The sequence below is a fragment of the Oryzias melastigma genome, linkage group LG7 (assembly GCF_002922805.2).
Source record: "Oryzias melastigma strain HK-1 linkage group LG7, ASM292280v2, whole genome shotgun sequence".
Lineage (NCBI taxonomy): Eukaryota > Metazoa > Chordata > Actinopteri > Beloniformes > Adrianichthyidae > Oryzias > Oryzias melastigma.
In genome coordinates, this window is record NC_050518.1 from 2,866,114 (window position 1) to 2,884,330 (window position 18,217).

The following is an 18,217-nucleotide window of genomic DNA, read 5'->3' on the forward strand; positions in this document are numbered from 1 at the left end:
GCCAGTAACAATGAAAAATACAAACCTTTCCGGTCGGCTCATACTAAGCCTGATGTTATTTAATAAAAAATTCCAAACAAACATGTTTGACACTGTCAACATAAACATATGTAAACATAGTGATGCAACAATTCCCTTTCCCTGTGATTTGGTTCAAGGATGCTACATAGGGTTTGGTCTTAAACCAAGAATTGTAGCGTCCCCAGTGGACATGTCATGAAAAAGTAGAAAAGAAACGGTCTCCATTCTTATCGACACAAAAGCCGTTTTACTTTGACAGCCAGAACAACACAAATGACATAAATTTAGGATTTATTTAAAGTCAAACTGACCTGAGCTGCTTGAAAATGTGCCTCTGGATTGAATTAATCTCTTGTAAATCAGTACAGGTTTGTTTATTTTAGCTCTCTGTCAAGCAACAGTCACAAATCTATGTGGGACAATCTGTACAGTACTTTTTTTCTGCCATACTTTAGGTACAGTACCTTTTTCATCTAGTACTTCTCTTAACATACTATCAGTGCAGTCATTGTAATTTTACTTTAAGTACAGGTACGTATATCACTAGTAGTTTTTTTTCTACATATGATCAGGACAGTACTTCTTTTAACCATGATCTAGTACTGTACTTTTTAGTATAGTACTTTTTAAAACATACTATCAGTACAGTACTTTTTTTTAAACTTCACTTTTAGTACACTATCTGGTTTTTATTCATTTAATTAGTACAGTACCTTATTTTTTTGCCACACTTACTTTTTAAGAAATATCAGTACAATATTTTTTTAAATATTGTAAATATTGTAGTGTAATGCCGTTTTAGTAAATATTATCAGTACAGTATTTTTTTAAACCATATTTTTATTACAATATCTTTTTAATATAGTACTTTTTTACTACAAACGATCAATACAGTACTTTTTTTTTACATTATATTTTTAGTATAGTACTTATTTAAAGCATATTATCAGTACAACATTTTTTAACCATACCTTTAGTATACTACCTGTTTTTAATAATTTTATCAGTACAATAATTTTGCCATACTTTTATTAAAGTATTTTTTGTACAGTACCATTTCTTTACCACACTGTCAGTACTTTCTTAACAATATCTTTTAATGTCCTTTCTTTACTGTGTTTTTTCTTTACCATACTTTTAATACAGTATTGTTTTCTTTTTTAACTCTGTTTTAGTTTCTTTGTTTATCGCATTTTTAATACCGCACCTTTTAAAACGATACTTTTATTTTACTGTACTTTACTGTAATGTACTGGATTATCTCTTTTTTCCCTTTTTGCCATACTTTTTAGTAAAGTACATTTACTACAGTACTTTTTGTGCCTCAGATTTAATACAATCTGTCTTTTAACTGTCCTTTTAGTACAGTATTTTCTTTGATTTTTACCTTATTTTTAGTGAAGTAAGTTTTTCACTTTTTTTTTTTTTCCCAAAAGTGTTTCAAAAGCTAAAGTCTTTGAACATTAGAAAGTTCCAGAGCAAAACGCGGGTTTGTCTGTTTGAAACATATTTTTCCCCCCAAACTAATGTAAATGTAATTTTCTTCTGTTGTGTTCTTGCACTCAAATGTTTAGCTCAGCCTATGACTCACAATAACTCCTATCATGTTTTTTCTGGCAGTTCAACCCACTGCTGCGAGACATCTTTGGCCTCGGACCCCCCCTAATACTTGACGCCACCATCAAAGCCAACAAGATCTCCCGGTTTGAGAAGGTAGAGAGTCTTTCCTGGTTGTACGTTGAGTTTTCATTATGGCAGCTCAGCAGAAAACATCTCACTCTTGTCTCTGTTGGAGCAGCATCTTTTCAACGCCGCCGCCTTCAAAGCCAGAACCAAACAGAGGAACAAAGTCAGAGACAAGCGCGCTGACGTCATGTGACGGGACAACGGACGGTGGAGGAACTCTGGGTTGTTCTGAGATGGACCCATCATGATGCCTTCTTCTCTTAACTGTATCAGATGCACAGACTCGCCAAAAAGAGTTTTATACTTCATACTCCTCGTGTGCTCTTAAATTTAAGAACACTAAATATTTTTATCAGTAAAATCTCACTCTAAGAGTCTGGATGTATTTTGGAAACTCCAATTTAGTCCTAGTTCCAAACTTTTCTTTCGTGCATCAAAGCCCAGATTCAGTCTGAAGAGTGTCAAATCAAACTCAGAAATACTGAAGTCCATCTTTACATCTGCCCTTCCTTCCATCCCTCCTTTTGTTTTCCATCTTCACCCAGAGGTAACTTCAGCAGCCAAAATGGGAAAAAAACAACAAACAATGCAACCTTTAAGAAACTGTGTGCTTTAGTGTGTGTTAGTGTGTTTTACCTTGAATTAATTTAACACTTCAGCATATAAAAGAAGACTAATTAAAATATGAAATTACAGAGTTCATTCTGTCATCCTTGTGTTCCTCTCGTGTTTGGAAAGGACCTTTAATATTTTAAGAAATGTCTTTTACTGTGTAATTTATTGAGAGCTCTACATTGTTTACAGACAATAATGGAAAAATGGATAAAGAAAAATATTTTTTTCTTTTGTCCTACGTGTATTTTGATGAAAATGGTCATAAAACTCTCTACATGTATGCTCTAGAAATACTCAACACAGGAAGTTGTGGAAATAAGAGTTTATCATCTAACACTTGATGGTGTTTCTATTGAAACCTTGTCCTGTATATTAAAACATATATATTTTATAATGTTAGCTTTATTGGATTTAAAAACCATGAACACCAAGAAGTGCCAACTACAGGATTCAATATGTTTAACCCCTTGATGCCTATTGATGCACCAAACCACTTCTGTTCCAAATTTACCTAAATTTAGCATCTACTTGAAAGTAAAAACATATTTTTCTATCTCTGAGAATAAATGCAGGTATCAAGGGGTTAAGAGCTAATGTGATGTTGCTGAAGCCTCATTAAACTGAGCAGTTCTGGTGCTAAAGGGTGGAGAAAAAGGTGGATTGAACAAAGGGCCATTTAATGACTGCCTTGGTTATTTGCCTTTCAATGTAATCTATATTATTTGGACAGCAAAAGTCACATTTATGAATTATTTGCAAAAACGTTTCTGTTGAAAAAGAAAATAATAGTTAATGCAAATGTTTAGGACATTATTTTAATAAAACTGAAAACCTGATCAACGATGACCCTTTTGACCTTTGATTCAAAGATATATAATGCATGTATGTTTGTGTGCTTAACTGAGTTTATTTCTAAATGAAATAAATCTTATCAGAAACTTGAATCTTTGTGTATCTTTAATAAAAAAAATATATATATTTAAAAAAAAGGATCACTAAGATTTTCCTAATAGCATTTTCCATGAATGTTTAAAAAATTAGTTGGAATATTATATCAAAATAAAAAATGTTACAAGTTTGGTTTTCAAAAATGTTCAACAAATAACACATTTTGACCCCAACTTAAATTTGGGTCATTTAGTGCTGAACTTTGAGTACTACTAGAGTTTATGGAGAGTTGATACTTTTCTTGACAGAAAGTAATTAGATTAAAAGCTGCATAGCTCAAATGTAAAAGCTAAGTAAATCATAAATGTAGAAAATAATAGTCAATGAAAACTGATTATTTCCTAATGGACTGGGAAACAGTTTTGGGTACAGTGGTTGGGATAGGCCCTAGCATCCCTGTGACCCTGAAAGGGATCTAGCGGTTGTGGAGAATGAAAGCATCACTTTATAAGACTAAGAAGTTTGTTTCGTAGCCAATGCATGATTACAGCTCAATTACTTCAATCCACCTGTTGGTCTCACACTCCGATCTTCCCTCACTCGTGAACGAGACCCCAAGATACTTTAACTCCTCCACCTGAAGGACGTCACCTGCATAGATCAGAGAGGAAATCTTGTGGATATTGTTAATCATTCAAATTGATCCCATTAAAGAAGCTAGTAAAAAAACAAAAAGCAGTCATCTGAACTTGGTTTATCTTTAATCATAGAAAATCGAGCTTTTCTCTGACTTTGCTCTTACTCGTTCATAGCTATGCCTTCATTGCTCTTCGTCTTCATAGACTTACACAAAAACAGAAGTGCAGAGAAGAGTGCACAGCTGTGTTTCTCACTTTAAAAGATGCCCATCTCCCCTTTAATAATGGCGTTTCCAGACTTTAATCAGCCCTTTGTTCTCAATACAGAGGCGTCAAACTTGGCTTTTGGTTCAGTGTTTTCCCAAGTTCAGTGTGGAAAAGAACGGGTCATACATAGCCTATGCCAGTCATGTTCTGACCACATATGATAAAGAACTCTGGCCAATCTGTCAGACACTTCTGACACCATTTGAACTGTATCCATTCACAATCATCACTGATCATCGTTCGCTCCTTTGTTTATTTGTTAATGACCCAACAAGAACATGTTCTAGGGGTTGGTTGCTCAAAAATTGGGTCCTTACAGCAGCAACAAAGCTATTCTAAGGCCTTGTAATGAGAATCTCATAGATCCTGCTATTGATCCATGTTAGGAAAGTATTGTTATAAAAAACAGCTGTTTTATAAGTATGTGATTGTTTCTGTACTTATTTTTATTTGTATCTGGTTTTCCTCCTTCTGTTTTGTTTGTAATAAATGTTCACCTTTTGTCAAAAGCAAATTTTTTGCGCAACACAAAATGTTAACTGTACTTTTATTTGTCCATGCACATTAGTGGCATGAAATATAGATTGTGTTTTTAGGAAGCACAATACATCGAATTATAACCACAGAAACTTAACGCTCTTCTAGTTTTCTACAGACTGTTTTACTACGTTAGGTACAATTCATTTTGTTAATAGATATCATGGTTTTGTTGTGCAACCCATGAAAAATCTCTGGACTGTGTAAACCTTAAGATTTTGGCTCATTTGTTTTTATTTGTTATTATTTTTTTTACTTTATTATTATTTGAAAGCAGTTATGGATGAAAAAATATTGTCTCCATGAACCCGTAGCTTGATTGTACTCTGGCGCCGGTTGTGGACACTGCATGCAACTGCACCCCTCCAAATCGAGACGAAGTGGTATCGTCCATCGGTGGATTTAACATGGAGGCGTTAACACAGCAATAATCGCAGCGGTGACACGTTCTACCACTTCCAGTGCATAAAACACAGATGCTTTTGTTCAGAGGCAGGCCCGGATGGAGAGCGGACAAATTGCCGTGGTGTACGCGGAGGTCAGCAGCTTTCCCACCCCCGTGTCTGCTCACGTTAAGGTGGAAGAGCTGCCTGAATTCCGAGTCTACTCAGTGACAGCAGGTGAGCTAACGGAGCCAGCAGCAGCAATCCCAGCATGCCCCACGGCAAGAGGATAATCACTGCAACTCTCATGCTTTTTCACAATCTCTTTTGTTTGTCAGTGAATAGCAGCATCCCACATTTAAAAACAAAAATATTAGAACATATTTCAACTTTATTGTAGAGGATAACACATGAAATTATTGATTAAAAATCGTTTAAACACAAATATAACTTAAAAAAAAACAGCAATTCCCCCCAATGTAAGTGTTTTTAGGCCTAATGCTGATATCACTAACCTTATTTTGAAGGAATTTAAAAGTCTAATAAGTAAACTGATCAGTAAGTTTATCTCCATCCCCCCCAATGTTGGATAATGTAGTTTTTTCTTTTAAATGTGAGCATCTGTGATCATGTGGGTCTAGAGCCTCATGTGGCTAATTTATTGTGAATCTATGGTTTTAAAAAAAAGTTTTAATTTTTACAAGTTAAACTGTAAATTTATTCAAACTTTACTCAACACATTCACAAATAGATGAACCGCAGTATCTATCACAAGTTGAACTAAAACATTTTGACAGGTTTCTATCAATTGGAGGTCAATAAGCATAACCAGAATTAAGGCACACCGGATTAGAGGGCCTTCTCTAACCTTCTGTCTGTGTCTGCATGCAGAGTGGAGTCAAAGTGATCTGGTCCGAGGTTCTGGGCTTCATTACTCGCAGCAGTGGACTCTAATCGCCGACAACAACAATCACAAGACCGTCAGATCCGTTCTCCCAGCTGGACCGTGTACATCCATCTCTGGAGAGTCAGTTCTGTTACAGAAACGTTCTGTGAAACTTTGTCATGATCCTACAGAACCTCATGTTATGCAAAAATTCCAATACTGTTTTGGTCGAGCTTTTTCAAATGTCTTATTACATTTGATAAGAAACAAAACTAACTTACAAGTAACGTATCAATAATATAATAATATTATATATAATATTTTGAGACAAAAAACTCTGAATCCTTTGATCTTGAAAACACCACATTTGGAGTAACATTTCTATCAAAACTATTTTTATATCCTTAATTTTTTTTAGCAGAATTTGTGAGCAGTCTTGTTTCAAGAAAAAGACTTGTTTGTTGGGAAATTGGCAAGTTATCTATTTATATTTTTTACTTGTATCACTTTTAAAAATATAAAATGTGAAACTATTGTCTCACTACGATGATTATAATAAGGAAATAAGAATAATTAGACTGTTGTAGAACTTAAAATAGGATATATTTAAATGAAATATGTAAAAATACAAAGATAAAACACAAATTTTGAGTAATACACTTATTTTAAGACACAATATTTCCAATTACTAGAGCAATCTAACTGAATAGTTGTGTTTATAGCAAATTTCCAAACTAAATTTTGGCTGAACATCGCCACTTATTTTAAAGAAGTCTTCTTAAGACAAATTCTTCTAGTTCTATTGGCAGTTTTTTCATTTATAAGAAGTGAAAAAGATCTTCTATTGTATGTTTTTTTAACTTGTTTTGAGAAGGACTTTTCTTTTTCCACAAAAGCCAATTTTCCTCAAGCGCAGTGTTGTTTGCTATGGTTCTAACTGGGTACTTTCCTTTATATTTTTTCCGCTCTGCAGGTTATTGAGAGCCTTTTCTCCCATTCAGGGCTTGAAGGCCGTTATAAGGGAGGCTGGAAACCAGCAGCTGCTGGAGGTAAAGTAGCTGAATCCCAGCATCCCCAGTAAGCCTGCTGGTCAAACAGTCTGTCAGATGTTTTTTCTGTGATTGTTGGTGCTTAGATCTGGGACTGCCATGGACTCAGAAAATGTCTCAACCTCACTGCCCTCAACATTCACGGCAGAGTGTACGACGACGGTGAGTTAAGCTGAGCTCCTTCCTCGCTGAGATGGCTCTGTACTAAATGAACCTTTCACTCGTGTGCTTCCAGCTCAGTTTGGCTCTCTGTCATGGTCTGATTGTGAGAGCAGACTGCTGTATGTGGCAGAAAAGAGCAGGAACTCCTCATCAGGTGGAGAGTCTGGATGCAGAAAGGTATTAAATGTACGCAAGCAGCCGTTCCCGTCGGATCATTCATCTCACATTGATCCATTTTGTCCAAACAGGACAGGAATGTGTACTGTGAGGACTGGGGGGAGGCTCTGACCAGTAAGAGTGTCCCAGTGGTCTGTGTGGTGGATCTGCACAGTGGTGCTGTTGGTGTGCTGCAGGGAGTTCCGGCTGAAGTCTCACCTGGACAGGTAAAGAATTTTTGAACCATCAAATTGAGAAAAACTGTCAACTCTTTGAATGATTTAAGTGTTTGACCACAAAAGCATAACAGAATGTGCAGCTGTCAGTTCAGAGGTTGTGTTGTTGTGTGTTATGTCCAGGCGCTGTGGGCTCCTGGTGGTCAATCAGTCTTTTTTGTTGGTTGGTACCATGAACCCTTCAGATTGGGATTGAAGTTTTGCTCCAACCGCAGGTAAGAGAGATGCAGCATTTATTATCACTCAGACTGAGATGATATGGATAACTATAAGAGTACCAGCAATACCCTTTTGTCCTCTACAGCAGTGGTCCCCAACCTTTTTAAGGACACAGACCAATTTAAATTAGACAATATTTTCACGTATCGGTCCCAAAGTTTGCTTTTTTAAAGGATAACCAAACAGGGAAGTTGGAGGCTGACTCCACCCAAAACCAAAATTTGAAAATCCAGTCAGAGGGGCGGGGCTTGGGGGGTGGACTGGTATCATTACTGGAGCTGCATATCATGATATCAGACTTCTGAAACTTACATGGTTTGACCAATCACAAAATTCAACTGAAATACCTCAATTCAAGCACACAGCTGTTTTTTGACTATATTTTCAAGAATTAAACAAGTTCATGTTAATTAATCAAAAATTTGGCAATGACCAACAGACAGCACTTTTAAAGCCCCATTTGTAGAGGTCAACAGCCAAAAAAGTTGATTCAGGGTTTGGTTACGCTTTAAGCTTCCAGTTACTGAAAATCTATTTTCAAAATAAAATGATTCTACAAGAAATTTAGTTAAAAAAAAGGTTAAAAAATTATCTGTAGATGAAGATTCAATGAAACAAAGTTGCTGATTTGTAGAAATCGTTTCTGATTTGAACAAATTCCATAAAGAAAACATTGCATTCCACTACGTCTCCAACTTTATTATCTGCGTGTGGGAAACAGTCGAGTCTGTTGCCGCACATTAGACAGAACGACTTCTGCTACACGAGAACAACACTTAGCATAACTCCGTATCGAGGAAGACTCCCAGTTTTGTCTGTAGACAGCAGCTGTATTGTTATTTGAAGCTGAAAGCTCTTCTTTGGTTTCCTCACTGGCTCTTTTCTCTCTGAAGAAAATCACGTGACCAAAATGAATGTTGTGAACAAAATCCATCAGTTTTCTAAAATAAAACCCCCTTCAGGTTCAAGAAATAGACAAAGCAGAAATAATCTAAGTTAGCGCATGTATTTTTTTTTCTGTCTGTGGCCTGGTGCCAAGTGACCCACGGGCCGGGAGTCGGGTCCCACTGGTCTAGAGGACATTTCTAAATCAGGAATACCTCCCAACGTCTGCATAATACAGTATTAACTTATTATGTATCTACAGAGGACATTTGGGGCTCTTCAATGATACCGAATGGGAAGAACTGGGGTTCTGGGAAATGTAGTTTTTAAAATAACTTTGTCTGGATACATTTATTTTCTCTGGAAGTAATTCAAGTACTTGAATCCAAGTATTCCTAATTTCAATAAACTTTAATTTTGCAGAATGATCTTAAAAGTATTTTCATTTACTCAGTAATCTTTTTAAAAAACTTTTTTTTAAAACTCTGTTGGACTTGATTCAGAGTTTTCATAGCAATTCCTTCTTACATTGTGAAATGCATCCTTCCAATTATGATACTTCCTCCCTTGTGCCTCATTGTACTTTTTTATCAATAACTTAAGATTCATTAAAATGAACATTTTCTCTTGGCAGAAAATATATTCTAGAAACTACATATAATTTTAACACATTGTCTTTTACAACAAAATGTCATTATTAAAAGTTGGACTAAGGCTGATAAGTTTAGAATAATTTAAATGTCGGTCAATAGAGCTTTTGACTTTGTTTCAGTTCTCCTCCTCTGGACTTTCTTCCAGGTCATCTTTGTTTGAAGTCGACATGAAGGGACGTTGTGGTGAGATCTTTACCTGTGACCTCACCGTTAAGCTGTCACCGTCTGCCTGTCTGACCCCTGTGCTGTCCATCCTCCCCCCCTGAATCCAGAGCGTCTGTCAGGGGAAAACCTGTCGGTGTCCTGCCCCCGGCTGAGTCCTGACGGATCCACGCTGGTCTTCCTGCAGGGCAGGGTGTTTGGCCCTCACCACCAGTGCCTCAGCCTGCAGCAGGTGTGCTGTAGTTTGGTGTTGGTTTTTGTGCCGACACGTTTCATCTGTTAACTGTGTGTGTGTTGCTGCAGTTGGACCTGAAGAGCAGGAAAACCTCTGCACTGATTGATGTTGTTGACAGACCGCAGGCTGGTAGGTTGGACCTGCTAATGTATATTTCTAAGTTTTGTATTTTTCGTAGTATAAGGGGTTCAGAAAATACATAATTTTGGAACGGAATGCTTTATTGTCATCATTCAAGGAGCATGAAGACGGCCAACATTCCAAAGTGCTACAAGATCATAATAGCAATAAAAAAACTGTACAAAATATATATGCAAGTCTTATTAAGTGAGACCCTTTCTCTCTAGACCCAGTGCTGAAATCTTAATTCATTCTTTTATAACATCAAGAATAGATTACTGTAATGTGCTTCTTTGTGATGTAACGAAAACCAGATTTAATCGTGTGCAGCTTGTCCAAAACTCAACTCCATGTCTTTTAACCAGAACCAGGAACAGGGAGCACATTAAATCTTGAAGTCTCTGCTCCCTGTGAGCTTTAGGATTGATTTTAAGATTATATCAAATTTGCTTTTAGCTTATGAACCCACCAGAGCTCTCAAGTCCTCAGGTGCGGGCCGCCTGAAGGTCCTAAGGGTCAGGACAAAAATCCACGCTGAGGCTTCATTAAAGAGTCGTTTCCACTGAGCGGTCCGGTCCGCTAGTAATACTTTAGCTTTTCTTTTTTTATTTCAATTGTTTGTTTCTGTGTTTGTTATTATGAGGAGTTTATCTTATTATTTTATTGCATTTATGGGAAATTGAGTTGTTTCTTTTAACATGAAAGGTGCTATATAAATAAAATTAATCTGAGTTTGAAATGCATCCAAAAAGGGTGACTCTGTGACATGAAGTCTTCACAGAGAATCATTGAGAAGTCTTATGGAGCATGGGTAAAAACAGTTTTTGAGTCTGTTGGTCCTGGCTCTGTGGGACCAACAGCATTTTCTACCAAAGTGCGACTTATACTCTGAAAAAAACGGTATTCATGACTCACCTCTACACTGATTTGCAGTAAAGTGAAGTCTTTAGATAGGTGTTTGAGCTTTTCTGTGTGTCTCAGGTGAGTTTGCAGGTGTGTATGAAGCTCTTCCGTCCTGCTGCTGGTCTGCAGACAGCCAGAGGGTGGTGTTCAGCAGCGCCTGCAGAAACTGGAAGGTACAATCACAGGCTCCATGTTATCATCCGCCTCGGAGCCTTTAAGGTGTCTAATGACTTGTTTGTACTGAGCTATTTGTTGCTTCCCTCCAGGATCTCTTTATTGTGGACAGGAGGTCAAAGAAAGTCTCCTCCCTCTCTGATAGTAAGAGCCCACCTTTTCCTCCACCTCCTCCCTTAACTTTACTGTCTTCATCTCCATCCATGTTCTTCCCACCTCCTCCGCCTACCCCTCAATCTCCCACATTTCCTCCTCCTCCTTCTCCATGTTGGTCTTCTCATACTCCTCTTCCTCCACCGCCTCCTCCTCCTGCTGTTTCTCTCTCTTCTTTACCTCTTCCACGATACCCTCTTCTTCCTCCTCCCCCTCCTCCTTTTCCAGCTCCTTCTCTAGCCTCTGAGTCTTTCTTTCCTCCTCCACCTCCTCCGCTATCTAATTTTCATCAGGAGCAAAAGACAGACGTAGAAGGTATGACACAATTAACTTGTGACAAAATAGAGCAGGATGTCATCTGCATAGATCTGACTTGTTGTATATAGAAGTAAGTATTTAAGATAAGATGTAAGTGTTCTAGGACAGAGCCCTGGGGAACACCACAAAACAGATATCTTGAGAGGGACCTGGTTGCAGGCAAGATGGCGCCCAAACATAACATTAAACCCATCATTAGCTGGAAGCAGGAATGTTGTAACTTTAGCCAGAAGCTGAATTTGTGTATCTATGCTAGAAGATTCCTAACTGTAACCCTTATCTTAACCGTAACCCAGTTCCGGTGTTTTTTTAGGGAAAGATAGTGAGCTTGTTTAAACTAGGGTCAAGGACTTCTGCTAATGATGCTCTGGCGCCATCTTGGGGCCATGTTGTTGACTGCGTCCAGGTCCTCTTGGATGTTTGTGACTTTAAAAGCGCTCGAGTTGAAGAGACTGAGTTCACTCAGAAATATAGAAATGCAATCAGGTAAGGGTTTTGTTGATGATGCCAATCACATGGAGATGCTTTAAAACAACCTACCATTGAAGCTCCTTATTGGCCAAACACACCTGATCCAGGTAATTAGCAGCAGATGAGAAAAGATTTCTGGAAAACCAGCAGGAGGCTGGCCCTCGAGGCCTGGAGTTTGACACTCCTGGTTAAGAAAAATAGATGGTTGGGTGGTAATCTGTTGCTGATGGGGATTTCTATCATAGCAGTCTGAGTGATGGGAGAAAGTGGTAAATCTTCAAATTCCTCACAGTCAGTTTGTCTGCTGCAGATCTTTCTGCTGCTTCTAGAGATTGTGGCAGCTGGAAGCTGCTGACCGTCCAGAGAGACCTGATGGTGGTCTGTTGCTCCAGTCCAAACACCCCACCCACTCTGGTAGGACACATTTCTAACCACACATCCACAAACCCTCTTCAGAAATGCACTGTATTATTCAGACTAATTTGTTCTGGAGTAGAAGTCACAGCAGTAAAAAACAAACAAAAAAAACAAAGTATAACAAAGATGGAAAAATTATATATGTGGAACTTTTGAGAGAAGTTTATTTAAAAAATGCGGGAGTAAGAACAGACATTTCATCTTGAAAAATAACACTTCACTAGCATAACACATTGATGATCATTTAACTTCATAAAACATAGGAACATATGAACATTTATTCAGATAACCAAAGCATAGACAACATGCTAACAAGTCAACTAAACTCTTTATATTTCTTCAAATCACTAAATCCGATGAATTCTTGATGCTCTGTGTGGCGTCTGAGAAACTGCCCAGTCTAGTGTAAGACAGCGATACACTTCTGGAATATTCTACAAACATAAATGTGACTTTAGTTGTAAAACACCATACATTTCACTATATGTGTATATATACCAACAGAAAGGCTCTTAAAACTATTAAAATCTGTCATTATTTGCATATATTTATGTATTCAACCTCCAAATGTCTCTGTATTGTACATTTTATACTGCATTGGTTCTTTCTCATGTTGTATACTTGCATTTTGTTTAATAAAGTTTAAGAAAATCAAAGACTGAGCGATGCTTCTTCTGCTTTGCTCTCAGTATATCAAATACTGATGCACACACCTGCAGTGCCCTCTAGTGGTTATTGCCAAAAAATCCCTTTTTTGCAAATATGACTTTTTATGCAACCAAGTCCAAATGTTTCTCTGTTTCTTGCATGGATGTGTGTGCAGAGGGTCGGATTTCTCCCAGAAAAAAGTGAAGCTGTGACCTGGCAGACCCTGCAGCAGCCTGCCATGACCTTTGACTTCAGCTGGACCAGTCTAGACATTAAACCCCCTCCAGAGGAAGACAACACACACTACCGTGAGCGTTTAGTTCCTGCTTCATTGAGTTTCAGACTGAAGTTCTCTAGACCTGACCTCTCTGTTCTTGTCTCATCCAGCTGGTCTGGACTTTGGTTCTGTTCTGGTTAAACCTTCACGTCCTCTTTGTGACAGCAGAATACCGTTGGTTGTCTTCATCCATGGTTTGTGTTTGCTTTTTTGCACAAAAAGCTATAAAAAAATACACTAAACTACAGCACATGTAGTAAATGTTTGTACTGCATGCTCCTCCAGGTGGCCCCCACTCCCAGTTCCCTGCAGAGTGGAACAGCACCACAGCAGGACTGGTTAAACTGGGCTGTGCTGTGCTCGTGGGTGAGACATGTTTCTGTACAAGTCTGGTACAAAACATTTGATCATGTTTCAGCAAAACGCCAAAAATGTACAATCTAGTCTAGGAAATTGTGTTTTTAAAGAAAGAAATTAAGATTTTTAATGGGGTAAAATGAGAATATTCTTAAAGTGAATGGAAAAACAGATATGAGAATAGATATTTGTAAATCTTAAAAAAAATAGAAAATGTAAAAAACAGCTTTAAACTTCAAATGAAAGTGCACATTTGTATTCAAAATTTGAAAAATGAAAGGCCAAATTTGAAAATATATATGTTAGACTTGAATAAAATATTGAAAATAATGTCTATTTGTAAAAGCTGCTGTTTTGTATTTTCAACTTTTGTTTTTTTGTTTTTCTTCGCTTTCAAGCTTCAATTAACATTTTCAAATCACAGTTTTCACTTTCGGTATTGAACCTAGTTTTAAATGTCTTTTTTCCCCCTGTGTTCGGGTAAAATATATATACATATTTTTCATTTTTTAGATTTGATATTTTTTAACAAGTTTACAAGGTGTACCTTTTGAATTTACAACCAATTTTAAAATTGTTTGCACATTTTTTAACTGGTTTTCACTTTAAGCGGATCCTGATTTGACCTCATACTTTGTTACCCATATAAAGAAAAGAAATAAAAATATCCTAAAAGAAAATTAATAACAAATCTAAATTAAGTACATTTTTTTCCTATGACCCAGCCTCAAAAATCTTCTTGTATTTTCTGCGTCACCATGTTTCTGTTGTTCAGATAAATCCTCATCTTGACCTTTCACTTCTCTGCTTAGGCTAGTTTTTCTTATTCACAAAAAAAAAATCTTGGGTGTTTTTTTGCATGAATGCAAAGCTTCAAGTTATTTTTTTGTCCTTTTTAAAATGTTTTTTTTTCCCTCCCTGCAGTGAATTATCGGGGATCCACAGGCTTTGGTCAGGACAGCATTCAGTCCCTCATCGGTAATGTTGGGTCTCAGGATGTCAAGGATGTGCAGGTACCAGCTGATTGTCTCTGACTCAGAACTGTTCACTTTAACTTGAGACAAAATACTTTTATATCTGTAATTTTCTGATGAAAACCGATGTTCATCATGACTCGATCCTCATGTCTTCCTTCCCACAGCGAGCTGTTCTCACTGCACTGCGGAGCGATGAGACCCTTGACTCTGAGCGGATCGCTGTGATTGGGGGTTCTCATGGTGGTTTCCTGTGTTGTCATTTGGTTGGTCAGTACCCGGACTTCTACAGAGCGTGTGCAGCCAGGAACCCAGTCATTAACGCAGCCACATTACTGGGTACCAGTGATATAGTGGACTGGTGAGAGGAAAACACAGCAGCTAAATCAATGCATCACATTCCACGTCCCACCTCATGTGAATCTTTGTCTGTGTGGTCATGTCGAGGCGGTACACCAGTGCAGGCTTTCAGTTCTCCTATGACAGCGTTCCCACCGCCGAGGTTCTGACTGCTTTGTTGGAGAAATCCCCCATCACACACGCGGTTCAGGTCAGACTCACTCACACTTCATTTAAACAAAGCTTTGAGCTGACATTCTTTTTCTACTTTTTGCTGTTTTCAAGTTTTTCATCTGTTAAAAACGATGGCTAAGACCTGCCATCGCAGCAAAAAAGTGTGCAAAAAAAAAAAAAGTACTTCTTTACGTTCTTCTATAAACAAACACGGATTTAAATGTTATGCTGTGGTTTGCAGATCAAGGCTGCGGTGCTGCTGATGCTGGGGGGCAAAGACAGGCGGGTGTCTCCTCATCAGGGGCTGGAGCTTTACAAAGTGCTGAAGAGCAGAGCCTCACCTGTCAGGTACAGCACTGCATCAAATGTAAAGAGGCCACGTTCCCTCCATATGAGGTGTTTTTAGCTGCTGCCTGCAAGTCTTCCTCAGAACGTTACTCTCCTGCTGTGGTGACATGAAGGACATGAAGATCAATCATGAAGTCCGAATAAAAACAAAAGTATCAAGGGAACTCGCACAACAGATCAATATCTCATTTATGGTCGTCATAGCGCCCCATTGGAAGCACATTATTCATTTTAGAAGACTACATACAGACGGGCATCATCATAGACAAGGAGGACAGATGGGAAGAGACGGATCCAAAATGCAGCCAGTGTCCAATATGGGCTAACGACAAACATGGAACATCCAAAGAACCAAATAAGAAAACAAAATGTTGCAAAAAGATAAAATTACAATTAGATAATACCCTTTGCTAATATCAAAGAAACATCAAAACTTCCTTGAGAAAATAACAAAAGCAACAAAAACACGCATCAAAAGTAGATAATTATGGATTCACACCATTGACTCTATATAAAATCTGGACTGAGTGAGTGTGACATCATCCATAGAAAATGGTTTACTTCCAGCTCCAACAAATATAGTCAATTCAGACGTCTTTTTTTGTCGGACACCGCCATGTTGGAGCCAGATGTCAGTAAGCAGTGATTGGTCTTTCAATGTTTCTATGGCAACCACTCTCACCAATCAGGACTGAGTTTGTTGGAAGTCCACACCCCTACCACTTGAAAGCGGACTCAGGAGAATGTGTCAATCAAGTTTTTGAGCATTCAGCGTGAGAACACAAACTGTTACTGAGGAATCTGATTGGTCAATTTGTAAGAACATGCTAAAAAAAGGTATCAGAGCTAGAATAGATATTCTGACAAATATGACTGATTATTTCTCTATAAAAGTCTATGGGATTTTGACTTCTTGGAGCCGTTAGACACTTCCTGTTTGGAACGTGAGGATGGAAGGACCACTTAGTCCAGTTCTCATATACAGTCAATGCTTCACACAAAAGAAAAAACAGAACAAGAAAAAGAAGAGCAAATAATGGAATGCAAATCTTGTGGAAACATATAATTTAAGAGAGAAGATGAATGCTTAATGCAAGAAAAATGGGGCATCTATACCTCGACCTGGTCCGAGATGAGTGGAAGAAGAGGGATGGGTGAAACAAAATCTAATGTCAACAAACTCTCAAACAAAAAGCTAATAGTGTTGCATCAAAAACCATCTAAGGAAGACTATGGTTGCAGTCATAACAAGTTAGCAGCTCTTTTTTATCTTGTTCGCCAATAAATCTGCATAAATTGAACAATAAAACTTGCTTATTGTTTGATTTTCCGGCTCTTTCTAGATTGTTGTGGTTTCCAGAAGACGGTCATTCTCTGTCCAGGCTGGACACACAAGCTGACTGCTTCATCAACACTGCTCTGTGGCTGCAGCAGCATCTATGAACACAAACTCACCCTGAAGCTGCTGTGCACATGACTGTCTGTCAGCAAGGCCAAAAAAAGGGGTTCATGGTTTCTTCCACGCGCCTTTTTACAACTGTACTACTTTATGTAAAGAAATGTGCAAAGATTTTGACAAAAAACTCAACAAATGTTGAAAAATAAAAGATGAAGCGTGTCAAACACTAATAATATTCTGTTTTTTGTAATGCTGATTTACCTGCTGCATTCCATAAAGTGTCAGATTACAGATTATTTAAAAGTCAACCTAAAACTATTTCTCCCATTACTATTTGACTGAATCTATAAGGTCAATGTAATGAGTCCAAATGTCCAACAGATGTCACTCTTTGTTCACATTTTCTGCTCTGTCAAATGATCTCAAGTGCTCTAATTCCAAATGATAGAACTAGAGGGGAAAAAACGTGACTTTAAATGAAAGTTAACATCATATAGCCCTAAAAAAAAACACTTTAAATGTTTCAGTCTGATATTTTTCTAGTAAGGTTTGAAAGGATCAATATTTGTTTAGGAAAATGGACCAAAAGTGTCTGAACTGAAGGAACTGCATAGAAAAAATCTAATGAAGCCCGAACTCTGAAACCCAATCCTGGCAAATTGAAAAATGTTAGCCCCCCCCATTAAAAAAAAGAATGTCAGAGGTAGCAGTAAAATTTGATTTCTGTAAAAAGGAAAATGTTTTTTTTGTTTTTAGAAATATGTATATTGGTCCTGAAATATTGTTCATTTATTTTTCCTCTGGAGTGTCCAGTTTTACTGTCATAATCTAAAGTGGAGATGAAAAAATTAGATACTTGTTTGCGGTAGAAGTTCATAAATGCCACTCGTCTGCTTATGAAGCATCACATTTATGCATTATATTTATTTATATTATAAAATAACAGGTTGAAGTTCCACTCTGATCATCTTTTGAACTATTTTAAAAGCATTACCAGTGGTCTTTTAATTATGATTATGTTGTTTTTATCCAGAAAAAAACCTGTCGTTTTCTTGAACATAGTTTCTGCAAAGCGGCACAAGTTCATTAGAATTTTGCCTCTAAGTTGTGGCCAGAACTGTTGCTTCAGAGTGAGGCTACCTCTACTTCCCATCATCAATTTGTTTACATAACCCAACATAACATTTACTAGTGGAACAAAAATGGTGAGCAGGATTTAAGCTGTTCAACCATACAGTTCTGAGCCAACTCAGACCAGTAAAAAGAAAAGCATACATGGATCTAGTCGTCTACAAGTGAAAACGTCAGAATAGACCGGAGTAGGGAGCGCGTGACCCGCCGGATGTAGTTTGTATGTAACCACAAGCTTTTTCTAATTACATTTTTTATCTGGTCCTGATTCGCCACAATTTGAATAAAGAAATTGTCAGAAACTTAGTTTTAATCTTAATTTTCTTAATGTATGTC

The 18,217-nt window shown here is 37.5% G+C and overlaps 2 protein-coding genes across 3 annotated transcripts in view; both read left to right on the forward strand.

The window, feature by feature from the left end:
- ifrd2 (interferon-related developmental regulator 2) overlaps positions 1-2,713 on the forward strand; it is a 12,574-nt gene extending 9,861 nt beyond the window's left edge. For both annotated transcript variants that reach the window (XM_024293460.2, XM_024293461.2), the window contains 2 exons: positions 1,642-1,734; positions 1,820-2,713. In XM_024293460.2, coding sequence (XP_024149228.1) covers positions 1,642-1,734; positions 1,820-1,900 — 174 coding nt within the window. In that variant the 3' untranslated portion in view covers positions 1,901-2,713. The remainder of the gene's footprint in view (positions 1-1,641; positions 1,735-1,819) is intronic.
- Positions 2,714-4,806: 2,093 nt separating this feature from the next.
- On the forward strand, positions 4,807-16,980 carry zgc:136971 (S9 family peptidase). The gene is made up of 21 exons (XM_024293872.2): positions 4,807-5,272; positions 5,927-6,062; positions 6,895-6,970; positions 7,057-7,132; positions 7,206-7,309; positions 7,381-7,515; positions 7,648-7,739; positions 9,427-9,464; positions 9,554-9,675; positions 9,747-9,807; positions 10,780-10,874; positions 10,968-11,019; positions 12,128-12,231; positions 13,058-13,190; positions 13,270-13,353; positions 13,445-13,525; positions 14,441-14,529; positions 14,658-14,851; positions 14,938-15,040; positions 15,245-15,351; positions 16,695-16,980. Exons 1-21 carry the CDS (start codon positions 5,155-5,157, stop codon positions 16,792-16,794), a joined length of 2,100 nt encoding a protein of 699 aa, XP_024149640.1. The 5' UTR covers positions 4,807-5,154; the 3' UTR covers positions 16,795-16,980.
- Positions 16,981-18,217: the final 1,237 nt, after the last annotated feature.

What these genes read in the sequence shown, in the direction of transcription:
- zgc:136971 (XM_024293872.2), top strand. Translation starts at nt 5,155, where the DNA reads ATGGAGAGCGGACAAATTGCCGTGGTGTACGCGGAGGTCAGCAGCTTT. An exon ending in AGGATGTCAAGGATGTGCAG is followed by an intron (nt 14,530 to 14,657) that starts GTACCAGCTGAT and finishes TCCTTCCCACAG; the next exon opens with CGAGCTGTTCTCACTGCACT. An exon ending in AGCAGAGCCTCACCTGTCAG is followed by an intron (nt 15,352 to 16,694) that starts GTACAGCACTGC and finishes GGCTCTTTCTAG; the next exon opens with ATTGTTGTGGTTTCCAGAAG.